At 37.2% G+C, this 22542-nt stretch overlaps 1 protein-coding gene across 11 annotated transcripts in view; it reads right to left on the bottom strand.

Moving 5' to 3' along the window:
- Window positions 1–3074: 3074 nt before the first annotated feature.
- rbm47 (RNA binding motif protein 47) overlaps window positions 3075–22542 on the bottom strand; it is a 45964-nt gene continuing 26496 nt past the window's right edge. For 5 of the 11 annotated variants that reach the window (XM_038275644.1, XM_038275647.1, XM_038275642.1 and 2 more), the window contains 6 exons: window positions 10214–11072; window positions 9790–10120; window positions 9498–9521; window positions 8109–8318; window positions 3742–3935; window positions 3075–3524 (listed from right to left, as the gene is read on the bottom strand). In XM_038275644.1, the coding sequence (XP_038131572.1) occupies window positions 3276–3524; window positions 3742–3935; window positions 8109–8318; window positions 9498–9521; window positions 9790–10120; window positions 10214–11041 (1836 nt within the window). In that variant the 5' untranslated portion in view covers window positions 11042–11072 and the 3' untranslated portion in view covers window positions 3075–3275. Of the gene's footprint in view, window positions 3525–3741; window positions 3936–8108; window positions 8319–9497; window positions 9522–9789; window positions 10121–10213; window positions 11073–16242; window positions 16387–22542 lie in introns of those variants that run through there. The other 6 variants (XM_038275646.1, XM_038275648.1, XM_038275649.1 and 3 more) reach the window with 6 other exon arrangements.

Below are 22542 nucleotides of genomic sequence, written 5' to 3'. Positions count from 1 at the left end.
CCACCCTTTCACTGAATTATAGGGTCCTACTAGAACATAATGTTTCTCTTTAGATTTTATTGTCCACAAATCATGACAGAAAGAATATTTCTGAATATTTATTAAAAAGGAAAGTGAAGAAATTTTGAATAGCTACTACTGTGATATAATTTAAATAAAGATAAAAAATTATATAGCTAGCCAAGAAAACAGTGGTAATCAGTAAGTAATTTTAAAGCAACATTGCTCTTTATTGTTGAAAAATGGCGATGGGTGGTTCGCCCGATTGTTGTCTTAAAAGGTTTCTCTTAAGAAGATAATGCCAAAAGAAGCATTTCATGATGGGTAAGCGCAAAACACTCCTCCAAAAGCTCTGGAGCGTTACTGCTACCAAAAATACTGATGGCATTGGTAGCAGACATGTTGCTAAATCTCTACAGTGTCCAGAGAGCATTGTTGGGGCCTTAATTCAGGAATTATGTTCTACATCTGCTGCTTGTATGATTTTTGACACAAACAAATAATCAGAAGATATAAAAAATAAATCAAAGACAGCTTCTTAAATTTAATGATTTAGCAAATTCAGTAATATAATATTAATTTAGCCTGGTCAAATGAAATTAGGAATGGTTGCACAAGGAATGGCAATGCAAACTAACAAAGCCAAAAAAAAGACATATCTAAGTGAGGAGTAATCTCTACAAGGATTGCACAATATTTATTCCCAGAGGCGTTTTGTTGTAGTTTACATTACTAAACATGTTTGAAGTCTTATTTAATTGTTGGTCACTTGGGTCGTACCTGCTGACACAGATTTAACATGTTCAGTAATTATTTTCTCTGCTGTTCATGTAATGTCAATGGGAGTGACTTTCTGAGAAGCAGCTGCTTATCGTAGTTTAGAAGTTTGACTACAACCAGCACATTGCATGCCTACTTGCATATTTAAGAGTGAGGTATTGCTCCAGTTTTGTACTTCTTGCAAATAGACCTTGAAGTTTTACAAGTGCCCAAATACAGATCTCAAAGGCTTCTTTTGTGTCGGCAAAGTAAAACTCACGCATTAATAAAAACACCGGAAAACAAACAACCAAAGTAGTCGTGACCGCTCGTGACTTCACGCCTTGTATTTAATATCTCTTCATTTCATGCTGGCTTTACCATGCCAGTTATAAATATGTTTAAGTGCACCTTGGTCTAGCATGGTTTGGAGGAGGAGAAACAAAGAGGGAGACAGGAGTGTTACTGCAGAGGCATTCAGACATCTGACCCCAGAGACTCCAATCCACTCACCTCACTATGATACCGTAATAATAAAAATACAGTTCGCTAGAAATACAAATAGAAAAAAGACTCAGGTACCGTGCAAAGAATGTGTGTCTGTTACTTCTGGTGTCAGCTTTACAGCCCTGTTTTGATACTAAAGGCACGTTTTGTACGGAGATGCAAGGCACTGTAGTCAAGTGCAAAGAGTCTCTCTGAAGTCATCAGACTGGAGTGTGTTAGGATTTGGTTGGCAACAATGGGAACTGGTTAAGCAATTAAGAAAAATAAACATTTGTTCACCTTTTAAGATTCAAGCATAAGAAAACAACAATAACATATACTTAAATGAAGAAAAACAACATCTATTCAGTCTTAGTCCCCTATTGATACAGTTTATAAAGATGAGGAACATCTAAAGGCACATGTGTTCCAGTTTTCTCTTCATTTCCATGCTTTTCAGGTTCTCATCTCTAAAAGCTTCACACACCATAAAAAACTGCAGGGTTATTTTATTTACTCCAAACATTGTTGCGTTTTTTTTTTTTTGTTGTTGTTGTTTTTGTTTTTGGGACAGTGCTAGTTTCAGCCAAACAGCCCCTGGTCAAGAAATGTGACTCAGTTTGAAGAAAACCATTTTAAACTATCGAACAAATAAATCCGATTTCACCAAACCTCTTCCACAAAGTCAAACATAAATAATTAGATAGTAAATTTATGTTGGGTTTTGGTAATAACTATTATGAGAATAAAAGAGTATTTATTTCAAGATAAATTTGATAGCCTGCTATGTACGTACGTTAGTGCTAACTGTTGTTTCGACCAACGAATAGGTTACAAAGGTAATATAAACGGGCAAAAAAAATTTTTTTTAACTTTTGCTGGTATGTTTCTCAATAGTTTTATTAAAACTTTTCAAATGCAATCATTATATACATTTTTTATTTTAATCAAAGATGCACTGAAATAATATTTTTCATTTATTTCATAGTGCCCAATTAGTAGGACTAAAATAGATTATTTGTTGCTACGATTCTAATAATATACGATAAACCTTTTGTCTTTTTTTATTCACTTTAATTTTTAACCATTTTAAATTAATTTTAATGTGGAACTAAACAAAAAAAAATCCTCAGTTTGGTAGAAACATTACAGTATATGTTTTACCTGGATTGGTTTATGTATAACTAAACCATAGCTTGGTCAGCAATGCACCTCTCAGATTTTTTTAACCCAGCAGTTTTTATAGTGTGTCAGCATTAAGACACATGTTTCACAATAGCATAACTAGGGATAAAAAGAATCAATGTACCAAAAAAAAAAAAACTAAAATCTTCACTTAAAACAACTAAAACACACAAAAACAACTACACCAAAAAGTACCAAGTGGGCACATCTAAAGCAATGCACATTCAACCAGCATGGACAGACAGCATCACCTACAGCATGTAAAATTGGCTAGAATACTATAATCTTAATAGAAGAAAAACAGCTTCAAAAATAACTACACCCAAAGGCGGTGGTACTCTCTTATCAGTAGCTCCTGGTTACATTTTCCTTCTTTCCATATTCTTTTTTTCTTTGTTTTATAAAGTGTGAAAATCTTTTCCAGAGAAAAAAAAAGAAAAAGATAAAATATAAAGAGAGATAAGGAATAAAGCATGAATAAGGTGTCTTTTCTTCATAAATACTTTAAAAGTACCATAGATGTTCCTGCTGCAACATCTACAAAGTGGTCAGAGGAAACCAAGAAGACTGAACATTACTGGTTACTGTTGCAGAGGAAGCTGGGTTTGTTAAAAATATTTCAGGGGGGGGGGGGGGGTTGTTATGCTGGGCCCCTTTCTAGCCATAAGACATACAGAGGATGAGATGGACTAACAGAAGATACCAGGCCGCCATTCTGTCCCTATCTGCAGTCATCATATTTGCTACGAATTCCATTAGAGCTCAAGTTCAAGTGATGTTTTTTTGTATTGCAGGCAAACGCTGTTGAGATTCAGTCACCAGATGACTCGATCTGAGCCTAAACATCAGTACGACTGGTAGATGTCGTGGATGGGCAGTGGAAAGGCAGCGGCAGGAAAGGCTTGGGGTACAGCGTAGCTGGCGTAACCTCCATACGCCGTGGCTGCCATGGCGGCATTTTTCTGCAGGGCGGCCAGCGCGGCTGTGTTGGCAGCGTAGTTGGCAATGGGAACATACCCTCCATATAGACTGGTGGCTGCTGGGATGCGCTGGACGTTGTGGGGCATGGCATAGACGGGAGTGATTGGACGGCCCTGAAAGGGTAAATTTGATTTAGATTTGGAAAAGTGCATAAATAAATAGATTATCAAAAATCATTGTTTTGATTTTAATGTTATAACCTTGATTGAGACAAAAGATTCAAAAACTCAAAGGTCTTGAAATTTTACATTATGTATTTTGGATGAGGGGGTTTTAAAGGCTGTTTAACAGTAACACTAATTAATTTGGATGCTATAAAATAAGACGCACCTGGAAGGGTGGAGGAGTGGACACTGCAGGCAGGACGGTGGCAGCAGCAGCAGTGGGAGCGCTGTGTTCAGGGTGCTGCATGGTCAGAGGGTTCATAAGATGCTCCACTGTGTGCACTTTTCCCTCCTCCATCACTTTGGCTGTAGGAGCAGCGCTGAACACTTGGTACTGGGCACCCAGACCTGGCAATGCCACTGTGCACAAAGAAATGCAAAAATAAAAGCCTGGATAACAGACCTGGCCACGACAGAGCAGGCCACATACATTTACCCATGCTTAACGTTGCATGCAATCATGCTTAGAATGGCAGGGGATATAAAGAACGTGAAAAACAGGGGAAAACGAGGGGGAGAAGGATAAGAGTGAAGCAAGAGGGAAAATTAAGTTACACAAACTGCCATCAGGGTGTGATTCGGATTATGACGTGGTTCAGCTGTGTATTAAGCCCCTTACTGCCCACACACATACCTGCACCTCTTTAAAACACAACATCAGTCATTGTTTTTAAATACAAAAACGACTTAATCTGATGCTAACTCTATAAGTCCACATCCAAAGAGGCTAAAGGGATGACCTTCACATCTCACTCAGTTATGTCTACTTTAGAGACCTGACATGCATTAGTCAAATACATGACATTAAAAGCAATAAGTAAAGTAAAATCTAATGACAAAAGAGCTTAGTTTTGGAGAACATAAAAATAGTACCAGTATTTGTTTTTCTGATCATTGTTCAAAATTATTCTTTGTGCCATTCAAAAAGAAAGGCAACAATTTACTAGGAGCAGCAGAAAACTCTTAATAATTGTTTGGACTCTCACTTAAAACAATTATAGTAACTCTGTTAAAATCTTTCAAATCTATTATTACCAACGTCCACCTCTTAAAAAATTGGCAAAAACATGATGATGTGCAGCAGTAATATTGCTGCACTATCAGTGGAATAAAAGCTTTAATTTTGAGGAATGTACCTTTTTTTGCTAAAACACTGTAATTTAATTTTTGCCTTTAAAATAACATTCAGCTTAAACTTAAGTTAAAATACACTCTATAAAAAGCCATAATCCTTTTTTTCTCCCCCATTTTGTAATTTAATTGGACTAAACTACCGGTATTTTTGTTTAAGGTCACCGAGGATGAACATAATCGATTTTCTTAATTTTTAAGTAGTTAATATTGAATATATTTTTTTAATGCTTTACCCCATTTACCTTTTTTATTTTGGTTTGCTGTAATTTTAGCCTATTCCTCTTGACAGAACCGCTGTAACTGAATCAGGTTTGAGTGCCACCTTGCTCACACACATCTTTTTAGCTCCAGACGGAGATCAGGGCTTTAGGTCAGCACCAAAACAGAATATTCACTGTTTTCAAGCCACTGACAATAGTCAGTGACGATATTTTATATTTTTTTTTCACATTTTTATATACACAAATAACTCACTTTGGTTCCATACAACGTTTTTATGATAAATGTGGGTGTCTTGCTGGTATAGTATGTTCTTTTTGTCTTTTAAGCTTCTTTTTTGCTCAATTTTTGTAAAAATAAAAAACTTGTAAATATAGCCTTTCTGTTTATAATTAATATAACCTCATAGGACTGGGATTATGTCACTACGCATGTGTAAAATTAGTCAGCAAGCCAAAGTAATGCAGGCAGTAAGTGTGAAACTCCCAACATGGTTGTGAACAAAAGAAAACTCCAAGATCAAATGTAAAAAGGTGCAAGATGTTTGATTCCAAGAGGAATAAAACTCAAGCCTTGCTGGGAATACAGAATGACCATTGGAGTACCCTAAAGCTGGAGCTAAAGCTCAGGAAGCATTCTGATGTCACTGCAAAGGTTATAGCCACATGAGTACATGTCTTTGCTCATAGTGGTAGTATTAGCCTTCGCCTTATTCTGAAGATTTAGTATTATTTAGGGACCACATGTTATTTGTGATAATTACCTTGAATGTTTGTGTTGTAAATCTAGTCCGTATAAGAGATTTTATTAATATGTAAAGTAAATAATCGACTATACTGTGCTGCAGTCCAAGTTCCTGTAACAACACTTCTACTTCTAGAGAACAGGCAAGGGAGGACTCACTTGAACTTGAAATAAGAGTCGGTTGGGTTGGTCTATGACCAAGCAGAGCTGTCATTTATTTTTTTTTTTTAAAGAGGCAGTCTGCTTGGTCAAGTCTTAGTTATTAGCTACTACAATGGTCACCATCTGGCTTTGTGGTAGTTCAGAGACACTACCAGTAGATGGGGTCATGTATTTTTTGTCAGCTTATCGCACCCGGGGATGAGATTCTATTTAGGCTCTAACGGTCTATCAGAACACATTATCAGGACAGACGCTTTGAGTAGATAGCCTTATTTTATCATGAGCAGCTGGATTTTTGTCTTCATATAAGATGACTCTGTACTGATTTGGTCCTCCTAACGTTCAGTGTTGCCCGTACTTTAACAATCTGGTTATTGTTTTGAGATGTTGCTTGAAGTCATGATATCTATTTTGTAAATCACACCAGTACCACAAAATGTCACAGAAGAAAAAAAAGGTAGGTTAAAATACGTGCAACCCCTGGTCAGCCTCCATTTAACTCAATGATGTGAAGCCAATGAACGATGACATGCTACTCTGGGCTTTCCTAATATTTCTAAAGATAAGCTGCTCTTACTGTATGGGAACATCTGATTTAAATAATAAAACAAAAAGTATCTCATTATCTTATCATGTGATGTTTTAGCAAATGAAAAAAATAAAAAAATTTTGTAATCCTCAATGACATAAATACAAGGAGAAAAAATATCTAATTAGTCATAAATTAAAAAGTAAAGTATTTTTAAACAGTGGTGTAAATATCTTGTTTTAACTTATTTATTTTATTTTGGTTTTAGAAAAACAGTCTCAAATCTCACATGATCTCATTTGTTATTGCAGGCAAGGTAATTATAATATGTAGAGTCAAAATTGAAAAGATTAGTATACCGTGAACATCCTTCATGGTTAAATACACTGATGCAGCAAACCAATAATTAACCACTATCCCACTACTTAACAAAAAGCTGCCTTCACGGCTTTAGCTCTGGCTCCTTCAGATTAGCTTTGGTTGTTTATTAAACGAATTACTGGATAAATATGTTTACTCCACTTGTACTAAAGAGCAGTAAAATGCTTACATTCTTAAGTTCACAAAAGTGGTTATATCTTAAAGTATGACAAATGCCCGACTGGTTGTATATACTGGAAACCTGGTTAAGCTGTTTCTCAGGACTAAATCAAACAAAAATAAATTATTCTACAATGTCTGATTTTTTTATGCAACTATATTTTGTAATGTGGACCAAAAGAGCTATTGTTTTTTTTTTTTTCCATTGTGATTTTATGTTCCTTTATGAGTTGAATTTCTTCAGATCTTTACCATCGTTGCACTTCCTTCTTCTTACTAGCAGGAAACAAAGTAGAAAAACTCTCCCACAAACAATAACTCTGTGCAAACAAGTTTTTCACATCTTGGCTACCATGCCATTCATATCTTGATCAGAGCTTATTATTAATGATGATCAACTTTTCCAAACACTGGCATTGTCTTTATGTTGATTAGTTGGAACCTTTAATTTGAATATTAGTTTTGCATTTCAGCTCCATTTTGACTTAAACTATTGAAATAGCAAAAAAAAAAAAAAAAAAAAAAATCGGAAAGTAATCAAATTTGTGAAGCTTTTTTTTTTTAATCATCCGTTTTATTCATTTCAATTCTTCTGAGTTTAAAAAAAGTCAAAATCGGAACTGAGTGAATGCATGGATTATAATTGTGGAAGAATATTCAGTGAGTACAACCCTGTTCAAACAGATAAAAGTGCTGTGAGGAAAATACAGGCTATTCAAAAAGTTACTAACAAAATTAATATTAGTTTCAATACTGGCTATGATGCCATTTGGTAAAACTAATTCAATAAACCTTGAGTTGAAAGGCTAGTTGTGATTGCCCTGATTAGGGTATTCTTTCTGATCCAGTGAACCGATGAATGCATCACTGATTTGCATTGATGGAATTGCCTAAATGATTAAAACAACTGCTGACTATTGAATCCCATTGTTTTCCCTTAGCACAGCACTGTTATCGGTCTGAACACCACACAACACAATTTTCTGATGAAGGATAGAAAGAGAACTGAAGTAAAGCAGCTACTATCTGGTCATGCTCAGAAGGGTGGATGATATGTGTTATCGTTCAAGATTTTTTATACATGACCATCCAGTAACGGCTATCATGCTGATTTGGGAAAGGTTCTTTAAACCAAACAGGAAAGAGGTTTGGTAAAGGGTTGGAAAAGGGGCGAGGACAGGAATGAGAACGTCTGTCTCACTGACTTGTGCCTGGTTTGATGCCAACTGGGTTGACGGAGGCAGCAAGCTCCAGACTGGACATCAGTTCATAGGGCTTTTCGGACTGCTTGGTCTTGCCCTCGTGGTAGCGACTGTAGATGCCACGACCGGCAGAATAGCCCCCTAGGTAAGACCCTCGAGGTCCAGGGGTACGATTACCTGCAGCAGCACGACCACGCCCTCGCACAGTACCTGCTTAAAATACAGTTACAGTGTAATATGATGACAGGGGTTTTAGGCTTCAATTTAGAGAACTTTAGCAGGGCAGGAAGATTTTACGTTGGGTTCAGAACGTCTTTGGAAGCTCCACTTAAGAGATCTAGCATTTGTGTAGAAGACTCTGTTAAAAATGTTGCAGGCAGTCAGTATCTTAAATGTGGTAGATAACTCACAATTTATTAGCCAAATACTCGCTCCTTGAGGCTAAAGCCAAGGTCTAATCTGAGTGGGGCCGTTACCAAAAAAAGGGGAAAAAAACAGTTTGAAAAGTTTTGCAACAGTTTACGCAAATGTTATTTTATTTATCTTTAAACCATTGTCGTATATGCTTTGTAAAGGTAATTTACCTTAAATATAAGACTTATTTACAAAGAAAAGTTTGACAGTAGACGTCCACCAAGGATCTGCCTGTGTGAAACATTACCACTCAAGGGGACTGTCTGAAAAAAATATCGGTATCAGTAAACGCTAGTAATTGAAATACACATTTTGTTTTATTTTATCTACAGTTCCTCTTATTTAAACAATTAAATATAAATTTTTTAGTGCCTGTTTTACACACTCATTTACACACACTGAAAGGGCACCACCTTCTGACTCTATTTCTTGAGCAAATAATTAGAAGTTTATGTTTATTACAATACAACACCAATTTAGGGTTATCGAAGGCTTAACATAAGTCACTATGAGATTGGGGATTTTTAAGAGATTGGTTTGGGTCCCTCTCAGGCTAATCATTAGCTTTAGTCTGGAACAAAATTGTCAGACTTCATACCAAAAAAGATATCAAAATGGTAAAATAATAACTGCCTTTAACCTTTTTAAGGAATCTCACTTAAAAAACAGCAGATAAATCCAATTACGACCATTCCAATACCAACTGCTTTCTATCATACGATATTTTCTTTCAGAAGTGACCGGGCGATCTGGCTTAGGAAATGGTTGACAAGCATTAAAGTTGAATTTGGCTGTTTTCCTGAAACACAATGAAATTGTATTCTGAGGTGTTCGGAGCTTTGGCGGGAACCCTATAATAATCCAGCATGAAATGGGAGTAGACAGGAAAGCAGGAAAAGAATGGTATTAGAAAATGTAATGGCAGGAAAACTAATGTTCATTTGAGTTGTAAGTAGGAATATGGATGTAAGGGATTACCATTGTTCTGTATCATTGTGGATCCTTTGGAGAGAAAACCAAAACACAATGATTGTTGATAGTCAAAAAGATTGTCCTGCTTTCACCCAAGACCACACTCAGTCAATCATTTCAGGTTATGGGATTAGCATTAATTGGTCCATCAACTTGTTTTGTTTTTGCCTTGAACAAAAGGTCTCAGATTTTGAGCAACAAACAATTAGCCAAACATTTTTCAAAATAGTGATCAATGATTAATTAATAACAATTTTAGTTGTTTTGAACATTTAAAAAAGCATTGAAAATAACCAACCTTTAACAAAGTATTCCCTGTTCGGTCCAATTAGGGTGCTGTAAGGGTAACCGTAGTAAGCCAGCGTGTAGGGGTCACACTGGTAGACATAGTTCTGCTGGGTAGCCTCTGGTGTGGCAGACGCGCCTCCTTTAGAGGCTTTCTGACGCGAGTACTGCTCTTTATCTACTGGCTTGGCAAGCGTCACTTCGATGCAGGACCCTTCAATCTCTGTGCCATTGAGGTGGTCCATGGCCAGAACAGCATCATCTCGGGATGTAAAGTGGACAAAAGCATAGTCACGGATTTTCTTTACACGTTCCACACATCCAGGGTTCCACTGGCTGAAAATCTAGTAAATTAAAGAAAGAAAGGGTGATTTTTTGTCATTGACTCCCCATCCCCCTAAAGAAAGATTACTTATGACAAAAAATGTATTGCCTACCTTTCTGATTGCCTCCTCACTGGTCTCCATCATTAGATTCCTAACGTAGAGTATCTTTACTGTCTCCATCACATCTTCATCTACATCAATCTCTGGCTCAGCCCAGTCTACTGCGATCTGGTGGCCCCACAGCTGAATTCTTCCTGGCATCAACTTCCTGCGAGCCATGGCGGCTGCTCGATGTGATTCATACTCAACAAAGGCAAAGCCACGGTTCTTCATCTTGTCAGCAGCACTGGCATAAACTATCACGTCTAATACACCCTCTGTTACTTTGGAGACTTCCTCTAGGATCTCTTCACGCTTCTTTGTTTTGGGAATCCCACCAATGAAGAGACGGCAGTTGTCCACTGAGGAGCAGACCCCCAGCAGCCGGCCAGGCCGCACTTCATAGTTATTGAGCTCCCGCACTGCCCTCTTGGCTTCATGTTTTTCTGTGTACATAACAAATGCGTACCCTCTGTTTTTCCCATCAAAGTCCATCATCAAACGCATCTCATAGATGCGGCCCACGGACTCAAATACTGGAACCAATTCGTCCTCATAAACATCTCGTGGGATTTTGCCAACAAAGATTTCACATCCTCGAGGAGGAGACGGACCACTCCAACCTGGAGGGGGCCCGTATTTGCGCTGACCGTTTTCTTGGACCATGCTGTAGCCAGTGCGTTCCATCAAAGACAGCAGAGCGGCCTCATTGGGAGCTCCTGCAACTCCCTCTGGGAGTGTGATCTGTCCTTGGAGTGCATGGTGAGAGGCACCAGACGGTTTGGAGGGGGCAGAGTTGTTGCTCATGTTTGATGAGGAAATGGGATCTTCCGCTGTCATTCTGAGAAAACCATCCAATCAGATTTTTGGCCTGGAGACAGATAGAAAGAACAATGATTTAGATTTTATTTAAAGTGGGGTGAAAGCAAATAGGAAAAAGAGACGAGGCAAAACAAGAACAAGAATACAGATGCATATTAATACATTCATTTCGCAGAATTTGTGAATGATCACTAGCAGATAGCATGGCTCCACAAACCATCACTAACTTGAATAACTAAGTTTTTGGGGTACTGAGCAACATTTCGATCCCTTTCTCCTTAGCCCAGCTAGCATGAGCCTGATACTTCTGGATCAGATATTTCTAAACACAAGACATTGAACAGCTGTAGTACATGTCCTGAAAACATCTGTGTTATGCTCTTAAATGGGTCATAGAATTATTATATCTGGTATTTCTGCTGATCCTTAAAGTCTCTAAATAGGGTGTGTAACATTGGTTGGGCTGAAAATGGCGCACTTGCTGTTCTATTAGCCCTAATGCAAGCCTGGTTAAAAGCCCTAGAATGAAATGACAGCTTTTCTTCCTTTTATGGTATGCTCATGAATATTTAGATGTGAGCTGATTTGTTGGTTTACAACAAGCAAAGCTGCTGAACAAAGACGCATCATAGCAACAAGCACTCACTCACTGAAACATCAAATTGTTGATATGGTAGGGTGACCAGATGTCCTTTTTCTTGGACATGTCCTACTTCTCATACCTAAAAAAATGTCCGGGGGGAACTTTGTTCGACTACAGTGCAACCCCCACTAAACTATCGTTATTCATCTATGACGATGTAAACTCGGTTGTGCATTCTATGACCCCCTTTAAAGCTCTCCACCCGCAAACCAAAAACCAAGGGCTGTGCTAATGTTGGTCCCTTTTGTTTCTTTGCTTGCCGATTTCTTTTTTCCTTCCACTCAACTTTCAATTCATTTGCTTTATACAAATAAAACAACCTACTGTAGACGGTTGGAATATATCGCCCTTTGCGCAATGACACTATGAGTTTCAGAAAACAATTACCTATTGATGTGTATGAACAGTCATCAAAGAGGCGGAGACACGTTATGTGACTTGAGCACGAGTAAAAACACAGCACCTATAAATCCTAAGGGCTCCTTCCCCTATCAGTGGTTTTACAGCCTTGTTTTGTTGAGTCCCTCTGATGACCTATGACCCCTATCAGAGAGAACGAAGGGCTGTAAACCATGAAAACAGCAGTTCAAGGTTCACCGAGTATGACTTGGTCACATGCTCGGTGTGTGGATGGGTTTGGGTGTGTGTGGGACACATATGTGCCTGTATTAGAAATAACTGGAAAGGCTACAGTAAAGAAAGGTATTATGGATGAAATGCAACGCCATACGGTTCCACAAAACTCTAATATTACATATTAACTTGTTGCACACAAGAAAACACTACATGATGCTGCTGGACTTTTAACCCTCTTATCAATATGAATGCGGCACACATGTGGGTGCAGTTTCACGGTGTGTATTTCTCTGTGTGTGTCCTTTCATTAAGAGGCACAGCCCTAAAAGAGCAACTGAGAACAATCAGAAATCGGCTTCCCAAGCGTAAACCTCTTACTTTCTTATTTTCCAACACTGCCAGCATTGAGAACGGAAAAATCCACAGCTTGTTAAATCCCCAAATCTCCTTGCAGCACACATATCTGAAACAGCCAATCAAAGCATCCAAACTCCTGTGTGATAGTTACTGCAGGAGTACTAGGAGAGCGTTAAAAGAGTTGAGTTTCTCAGTCAGGCAGGTGAAATGCCCTTGACTTTGATGGAGACGAGTGAATCTATCAACAGTGGTAAAAACTCAAAGCCAAGGAGCCATGGTAACATGCTCACTCATTTGACCTGACCCAACATCCAGCTCTTCTACTCATCCACCTGTTCATTTGGCCGTTCCTCCAAGGCAGGAGGGCTTAGAGTTACTGCAGAGTAACTCCCAGGAGGAATCAGTTTACAAAACATTAGTTTGAATTAAAAATCTACCATCTGTAAACCCCATGTGAAGCAAAAACTTCAACTGTTGTTAGCATAAACCCTTTTAATTTTAATCAAGATTATTGAAAAAGGAAAGATATGGTGCAAATATGTGTATAAAGTTTGTTGTGGCCATTTATGCAATTTGTTTTGTAGTTTTTTGTAATTTAGTTTTCTTTCCTGGGTAGTTTTAATATATTTAAGTTAATTTAGAACCCAAATTTGTGATCATTTTTTAATATTTGAAATAGTTTAGATTACATTGTTAATTAGTAGATCCTCCCATTAATTTGACTGATTAAGAACACACTGGGTGCTGGGTGGGGGTCAGTTGTTTGGTAAAAGTCTGGCATGGACGGGAGATTTTGTAAATTAGTTTTTACCAGTTTTTTAGACCTTCAAACATTAAATTGACACGATTTTTCATTTTGACTATGTTGCAAGACATTTTTTAGTAATTATTTTGTCTCTGCTTTTGCAATAAAGAAATCAAGTCTAAAGTGTGTACAGATGCAAAAACCACCTATTACCACCCACAGCCTTTGTTGGAAATTTAGATTTTTTTTTGGAACAGAAGGCTGCGACAAAGTTACTTTCTCACAAATAACTTTCAAGGCTGACTCAAAATAGCGCCTTTCAAAAAGCTCGCTACATATCAATATCTCAGTAGTTTTTCTCTTTAACAGTCACTATTCATCTGCCCACCCAGTACACCTTACAAGATATGAGTTGCTAACACGACACAACCGTCTTTTCCACACTTTTCTCTCTATTTCATCACAAAGGGAGTTCTGCTCAACAAGAAAACAAACGTATGTGACACTGAAAAGCTGGGCATCTGTGGAACACACTAATCAGTTGGTTTTTTTTCTGTACAACTGTTTTGTTGGTAGAAATGTAGTGCTTCCTGTTTAAGCTTATCTCAAAGCTTCCTAATTATCGCGATTGAGTGGAAAATATAATAATAGTGAGAAGTCAGATTTAGATAAAAGTTGTTTGCACACATTTCTAGTTTTTGAGAGGACAGATAGTCATAGTAAGGAAACTAAATCTTAGACACAAATGAATCATTGCAAGAACTGGCTATCTTATCAAATTTTAAAACTCAAAAACTAACTCATGGTGCAGCTTTATTCATGCAAGATTTCTTTAAATCACAGCTAACAAATCCAAATACTGATAAGTATATTATATAGAAAACATTCGTATTACTGTGGTAATAAATTCTTTTAGGAGCAGTTTGTATATTTACTATTTTAAAACAAGTAAAGACATCCAGGCATAATGTAAAATAAAAAGGGAAATTAAGAGAAAAATATCCCACTTGGTATCCATTATATCAAATTGTTCTTGTGAGTGAAAGAGCCAAGGAGGAAACCCAAGGCCAGAACCGAGTAGATAATTAACCCCAGTGAACGCAAATCACAGCCTTTTATCCAGAGGATATAAAGATTTACAGATGATGACTCTCATGGAAAGTTATGATCAACTGAGTGTGATTTCTCAGCTCTGATCCTCACCTCTCATCTTGGAGCTCATCAGGAAGAGGTGGAACCGGTCAGGTTAAACATAATCAGAGCCCAGTCTCAGAGTTCACCAGGTCAAAGGTTGTGAACTTAAATGTGAAGGAAGTTAGTGTTCTAGTTATTGCTAAGGAGATTGACCATTACCTCATGTGTATGATTGATAGAAGCACCTGATTCTCTGCATATTAACAATGTTACTGAAGACTGATTTTTTTTTTATGAGAGGACGGGGAGATTTTATGGGCTTTCAGGTAAATAATTTTAAAAATATAGATTGGTTACAGATGAAAATACACATTTTCCTGTTTATAGACTACCACTGAAAAGTTTCAGCTCATTCAAAGATGCTTTATTACTCCTAAAAGGAAGTAATAAAGTATTAATTGGTGAAAGTTATTGAACACACCTTAAATATCTTTACTTTTTATTAGTTCTCTACTGTACTACTTTATCTGTTATATGTTAGATTCTTTAAAAATGCCCCTATTTGTTTCAAATTCTGCTGATAACACGTGAGTTCTAAGCAGCTGTCTCCTGAAATGGCTTTCCACCAGTGCCTTAAACCTTTCCATAAGAAATAATACAAATAAAGCCAAACTATTTAATGACAAGATGTGTCCAAACTTTTGACTGGTAATGCAAAAACATTTGTGGTATGATTAAAACTCTGATAACTGATTAATGTTTAACATAATCGTACAAAAGAACAAATCACCCACTTGCTCATGGTGTGCAGGAGAATGTTGGAGGGATTAATGTACACCAAGCTTTTTAAAATGAAGGCCATTAAAATAGCTAAACTGCTGACCAGAGTTATCGCCAAGTGTATAGAGCTTAGTAACAGAGCGCCACCCCTCCCCCATCTGTTTCTACATGCTGCCCAGTTGTTTGACAAAATGTTACTAAACATTTATCCTAAAATAGCCATTTGGAAATAATTCTGGTTTTTAAAAGAGATACTCATGCTTTGGAAACTAATGTAACAACACCCAGCCACTGTCATTAAGGCAAAGCCCTGCTGGACTCAACATTTAAACAGATAACCTAATTAATGAATTAGCTCATATCTTGTTGTTGGAGTTCTGTTGATTAATATTAAAAAGAAAACATGAGAATAAACAATACCTCATCCTGAAATGGCAAAATTCAACATATGTAAGAGAAGGAAACCCTACAAATCTTTAGCTGGCTGTTATTCTGAGTGATCCTAAACTGGTGTACTATGAGAAACAGGCCAAAGGAAGGCGCTATCTTTACTTTGTGCACACTTGGACACGTGGAGACAATCGATTAGCAGTGTGGACAGATGCTTGCACAAATCAGCAGAACAGGATCAACGACAACACTAATGCTTAAAAATCTAAGTATCTGAAAGTGACCCAACAACGGCACAATAGATACTTAACGAGTCAAGCGAACAAAGCTTAAGCAAATCCTTTAAATGTCAAACACATTCAGAGATATAATTAATGATATCCTCAAATATCCTCATTCCATCTGAAGCCACAGAAAGTTGCAGCTCAGGGACTTTAGATCTCCACGTAGCAAACACAAAGAAAGCAGAAGAGGGAAGTGAGAGTGGAATAGAGAAAAAAAAATCTTGAGAAAGATGTGACCCAGCAGAGGGATGGTGGTGGGAAAGAGAAGAGGAAGCAGAAGCAGAGAGTGGTCAGATATGAGGATATCTACCCCTGCTGCTCCACAGCGCTCCGCTGCCTGGCTGCCTGCTTAGGGAGTGTTAGTCCACCTCCATGAGAGACAGGTACAGCAGGGCACTGAACACAGAGTCCAGCCTCCTTTGCACCAACACACACCCACACACACTGAACCAAAACTGCAACCATTAGAGCTGATGAGGGTGGAGCTAAAACAGGTACTATTGTGTGCAGTAAGTGTGACTGGTAGAAATCAGTCTATATTTAAGTACATAAAAAAATAGATTAACAGTTGTGTTGAAAATGTATATTATATATATATATATATATATATATATATATATATATATTTAGGGATTTACTGTGCTTTTAATATATATTCACTTGATATCTGTAATTTATTCTAGTCACTGGCATCACAACAGGCAACACCTAATCAAAAATGTGAACAGAAATAAACATTTAAATGAAAATATCAGAAAAAACTCAACGTTTCCCTTTTTTAAGGTTATCAGAGGTGTATGAGTGTGGAAGGTATTTTTGGGGATAACAAGAGAAAAGTCTAAAAGTTTAAAATTAACTTAAAGATTGTATTTTTTTTTTTTTATTTTGTTTCTTTTCTCTAGCTCATCATAAACTCTTAATAAGTGACATAAAAATACATAAAAAAATACCCCCCCGAAAAAAAAAATCTATTTGTGGCCACATTATTTGCCATTTGTTGCTGTATCCTTTTTTATTCTATCAGAAATCATGAAAATATATTGTCGAACATATAAAAAATCCAATACGATGTAGTTATCATTAGTTTAACTGTGTATTATGTCCTGCAAAGTTTGCATAAGAACCCAATTTACATTTATTTTGACTCTAACCCCTATTTGACCCTGTTGACTTTTTGAAACATGACATTACAACCATTGGTAAAATCAAAATAACTATAGAACTTCCTGTGAGTATATATATTTTTTCATCTTTATCATAAAACATAATTTTCTCATAAATGAGTAATTGATGTAAAGTTACTTTAAATTGTCAAGTACAAGCAGCTGCATGGTTGGTGACTAGAAACCCTGATACTTTGCTCTATGCATATTATGTCAACTTTATCAAGTACAACTATGAGATTCCTAAAGTTAGTAGGTATTTGTTGCTTCTTTCTTTTACTAAAAACCATCTGCTCCTTTTATCTACAGATTATCAGCCATACCAACATGTCATGGTTAACTTTTTTTTTTTTTTTATCTGTAAATGTTTTTCAGTGAAAATTTGCCTTAATAAAGAAAAACTGAGTCACAATTACAATTGTATACACTCAAAAGAAAAGGTGTATAATGGGAAATATAGTTTCAACAATCCTCAAGAGTTTTCTGCTTAGATATGCAGAAATTTGGGGAAAGTGGCCGGAAATCTTCAAACCGGGATTTAAAAACTTCCTCATGTTTGTGTCACAGCAAGAGGACGTTTGGAAATTCTGTATCAGACTAACCAACAGATTAAATGCCAAGTCAGCACCATAATGCAACTGTGTGTAAGTGGGTTTCAGGCATTGCTCTGCTTTTTTCTTCACAACAGCAGTGGATGTTTTCTTAGTCCAGCTTAGCTTAAACAAATAGCACACACCTTCCTGAGCAGCCAAGAGAGCAGATAGAGAGTGAAAAAACACACAACCCTGAAGGGTCCATGTTTGAAAACTCCCCCCAAAAAACTGTATGCTTAAGGGAAAACGAAAGAACGATAACGTGCGGTGAGCCGTGTGCTCAGTTTCAGCTGCCATTGAAACCAAACGACTCCTAAAAGACTGAGTCAATACACAAGAAGAAATAGTTTTATTAGCATAAAGGTCAGTGATTAACGAGTGGACAATGAAAGAAATGTATTAGCATAACACCCAAAGGAGTGTTCCTGGCATCTAGAAATAAAGCTTGGTAGTAATGAATCACATGCAACCCCGATTATATAACTGGATTATAAGACATACACATATGAATGCTGTGAACTGAATGTCAGTTTGAATTGGAGTAGATTGAGGGTTAAAATATACAGGTAACCTCAACCAAAACGACTGCAGCTGAGAACAAAAGAGAAGATTTTCAAGGAGACAATGCGTTTGCTGAACTTATAAAAGTAAATATTCTGCTTCTGTCTCCTTGAACCCCAGTCGGCCCCTGCAGATGGCCGCTCACACTGAGCCTGGTACTCCTGTTAAAAGGGAGTTTTTCCTCTCCACTGTCGCTACATGCATGCTTAGTGTGAGGGATTGTATTTGAGTCAATGAGTTGATGCAATCAACTGGTTTTCCTTAAACTTTGAATAAATTTGACTGTATGATCTGGTTGAACTTTAAAGTGCCTTGAGATGACTTGTGTTGTGAATTGGCACTATATAAATAAACTGAATTGAATTAAATATATATATGTCTGTGAAATAACATAATAATTAAAAAATTAAAATGAATGTAACTGAGCTATTTATGTATGTAAGCTTTTGTATAAAACTCTTAAAAAATGAAATAAGTGACAAAGTTCAAGAAAATCAAACTTAGAGCCTTTTTTTTTATAAACCAACAAAGTCACTTTAAAATCAAAGATTAACTGTCAGTCATTATTGGGAGCCAATCAGGAGACGGGCCCACTCAGAGGGTTTCAGATGTTCCAGTGGTCGCACAGTAGGACCATCATCCCATCAGGTCAACAATTAACCTTTTAACCCATCAGCCCCTTGGGAAAGTTGGACTAAAGAAAAACATTTTTAGTCACTTAATCATTCGAAGTGTGTAATAAATATTTAAGTTGAAATTAACAACTCATTAGGAGGTGGATTTTTTTCTTTACCAAATGCAAACAGTAGAGAAATCCATATGTTGTGTTTATATTTTAACATAAAGACAGGCTCAAAAAAAAAAAAAAAAATTGAACCATCATGAGTTCAGGGTCTAGATTAGTGAATATTTGTACTAATGGTATCAGAAACCGGCTGCATTGCTCTTATGTATTCTTGTCTGTGGTTTATCTAATTAAATGTGAAAGGAATGGTTAAAAAATTTACTTAAGCAAGAGCAGCAATTACTTTGAAACATATTTTCACTTTAGTAAAAGTTAAAAGTAGCCATCGAAGAAATAACTTGATTAAAAGTTCAAATGAGTTTGGTAAAAAGGCTACAAAGCAATAAGTGACTGATTATAATATTTTATTTATCATCTAAAAATATCTTTTCAGAGTAAAAACTGACTTTCTGTGCAATGTCCTGCATTTTAAATCTAATACAGAAAGAGTTGGACAAATAAATAATACAACCAAACAACCATTTTTCCAGATCAAATTAATTCAATATAAACCTTTTGATAAAATCAATATTTACAGCAGATGATGTAGTATATAATGCATAAGACAGAGCTATATCTACTGTTAACTATATATGTGCATCCCTCATCTTGCCTCAGAGGAATAAAAGTGAGATATAATAATAAAGCTTGTATAAATCTGCCTGTACAGTGTCCTTGGGTGTTGTGATAAGGCGCTTTCAAATAAAATGTATTATTATTATTATTATTATAAACTAGAATACTGATTTTAACAAACTTTCTTTCAATTTAATGCATTTTTATTTTGAAAATAAGTCAGGTTTTTTTTAAATTTACAGTTATTTTGATGATAGCGTGACACGATACTCCTAAATATACATTTTACACTTTGTGCACATGATTTTTTATTTTTGATGTAAAAGTTTATTTCTGTGTTTATTGTTACTGTACGCCTAATAAGTGCAACTTTTTTGTTGCCAGGTTGTAATGTTTGAGCCCAGGAAGAAGTGTATGAAGAAGCCTTGATATGGGTGGCACCTTTTTAAGCAGGATTGTCTTTACGCATGTTCATGTAGTCAATTTAAAAAAAACAAAGAATATATATTTTTTACAAAAAAAGATTTAATGAGTTTTATTGAGGCCTTATGCTACAATTAATATAAGCAAGCAGCTGAGAAGACGCTGATAAAGTGGGAAACTACTAAAAAGGCTGTTTAGAGCATTTTACTTGCCAATGTGAGACATTCTGAAAAAGCAAGGATGAAGAGCAGCCACTGTTCTTCGTGGGAGCAGAAGTTACAATATTTTTTTTATTTTACTTCACTTTATATATCTACAATCACATAATTTCTACTTATTGTCTGCTAAATGAAATACCAGAAAAAGTGCCCTTCCTCTACCTGTTGCTGCTTACTACTAGGTCAGCTGGCTGAAAAAAAAGTTTCCACACTACACTGTATATAATTATTTTTTCTTGGTTTTGTAGTTTATTTTTTGTTCCTTCTATATTATTCACCGAATCTATATGCTTACATTTATTTCTACATATGCTGGACAGTGCTTAGTACCAAGGTATGGATACAGTTGGTGATTTTAGGCTGTTCTCATCCTGGTGGAGCTCATCTGTTTTCCAAAGTTATTTGTGTGCAAAGTTGTATTGTAAAGGAAAAAAGCATCATAATGATACTATCAGGAGATATTTAATGAACTATCAAACTGATCTGAACCTAAAGGAAAATCTGAATCAGTACACTGGGTATTAGAAACTAAAAAAAGCTAATACCAGAGAACACGGGGGCTTTCTCATGAGTCCGCAGCTGCATTAGTACAATGGAGGATTTCGTCACAAAGGAATAGAGGAATCATTGTTGAATCTAGTTTTCTGTTCACGGGATTGGTTGACAAGATAGAAGGAATGCCATTAGATTTATCCTTTAAACCAATTATCTGAGGATAGTTTCTGTTATGGCCTAGAGGGAGCACCATTTCTGATGGCCTTTAATCTGAAGAGCAGATTGAGAGTCACGATTAGCGATGTTTTGCACCGTGCACTGGTGCACAGTTACTCAGAACTACATTGAGAGTAATCACACACAGACAAGAAAAGAAGATATTCTGCTGATACCAAGAGACCAGGGTCAGTCAGATATATACACTATATTGCCAAAAGTATTTGCTCACCCATCCAAATTATTGGAATCAGGTGTTCCAATCACTTCCATGACCACAGGTGTATAAATTCAAGCACCTAGGCATGCAGACTGTTTTTACAAACATTTGTGAAAGAACGGGTCGCTCTCAGGAGCTCAGTGAATTCCAGCGTGGAACTGTGATAGGATGCCACCTGTGCAACAAATCCAGTCGTGAAATTTCCTCGCTCCTAAATATTCCACAGTCAACTGTCAGCTGTATTATAAGAAAATGGAAGTGTTTGGGAACGACAGCAACTCAGCCACGAAGTGGTAGGCCACGTAAACTGACGGAGCGGGGTCAGCGGATGCTGACGCGCATAGTGCGAAGAGGTCGCCAACTTTCTGCAGAGTCAATCACTACAGACCTCCAAACTTCATGTGGCCTTCAGATTAGCTATAGAACAGTGCGCAGAGAGCTTCATGGAATGGGTTTCCATGGTCGAGCAGCTGCATCCAAGCCATACATCACCAAGTGCAATGCAAAGCGTCGGATGCGGTGGTGTAAAGCACGCCGCCACTGGACTCTAGAGCAGTGGAGACGCGTTCTCTGGAGTGACGAATCGCGCTTCTCCATCTGGCAATCTGATGGACGGGTCTGGGTTTGGCGGTTGCCAGGAGAACGGTACTTGTCTGACTGCATTGTGCCAAGTGTAAAGTTTGGTGGAGGGGGGATTATGGTGTGGGGTTGTTTTTCAGGAGCTGGGCTTGGCCCCTTAGTTCCAGTGAAAGGAACTCTGAATGCTTCAGCATACCAAGACATTTTGGACAATTCCATGCTCCCAACTTTGTGGGAACAGTTTGGAGCTGGCCCCTTCCTCTTCCAACATGACTGTGCACCAGTGCACAAAGCAAGGTCCATAAAGACATGGATGACAGAGTCTGGTGTGGATGAACTTGACTGGCCTGCACAGAGTCCTGACCTCAACCCGATAGAACACCTTTGGGATGAATTAGAGCGGAGACTGAGAGCCAGGCCTTCTCGTCCAACATCAGTGTGCGACCTCACAAATGCGCTTCTGGAAGAATGGTCAAAAATTCCCATAAACACACTCCTAAACCTTGTGGACAGCCTTCCCAGAAGAGTTGAAGCTGTTCTAGCTGCAAAGGGTGGACCGACGTCATATTGAACCCTATGGATTAGGAACGGGATGTCACTTAAGCTCATATGTGAGTCAAGGCAGGTGAGCAAATACTTTTGGCAATATAGTGTACATATGTAGATGAAAGATTACCGACACTGGAAGCTGCAGCATAGGCAAACCAATGAATCATTGGGGAATAAATTACATGGCGTTACAGTATTTATAGTACACAGAGGTGTCAAAAGTATTCATGTTT

This window comes from Cyprinodon tularosa, unplaced genomic scaffold (assembly GCF_016077235.1).
Source record: "Cyprinodon tularosa strain WSP-4 unplaced genomic scaffold, ASM1607723v1 ctg972, whole genome shotgun sequence".
In the NCBI taxonomy this organism is placed as follows: Eukaryota; Metazoa; Chordata; class Actinopteri; order Cyprinodontiformes; family Cyprinodontidae; genus Cyprinodon; species Cyprinodon tularosa.
Note: the sequence above shows the minus strand (reverse complement) of the source record. Positions and strands in the feature narration are given on the sequence as shown.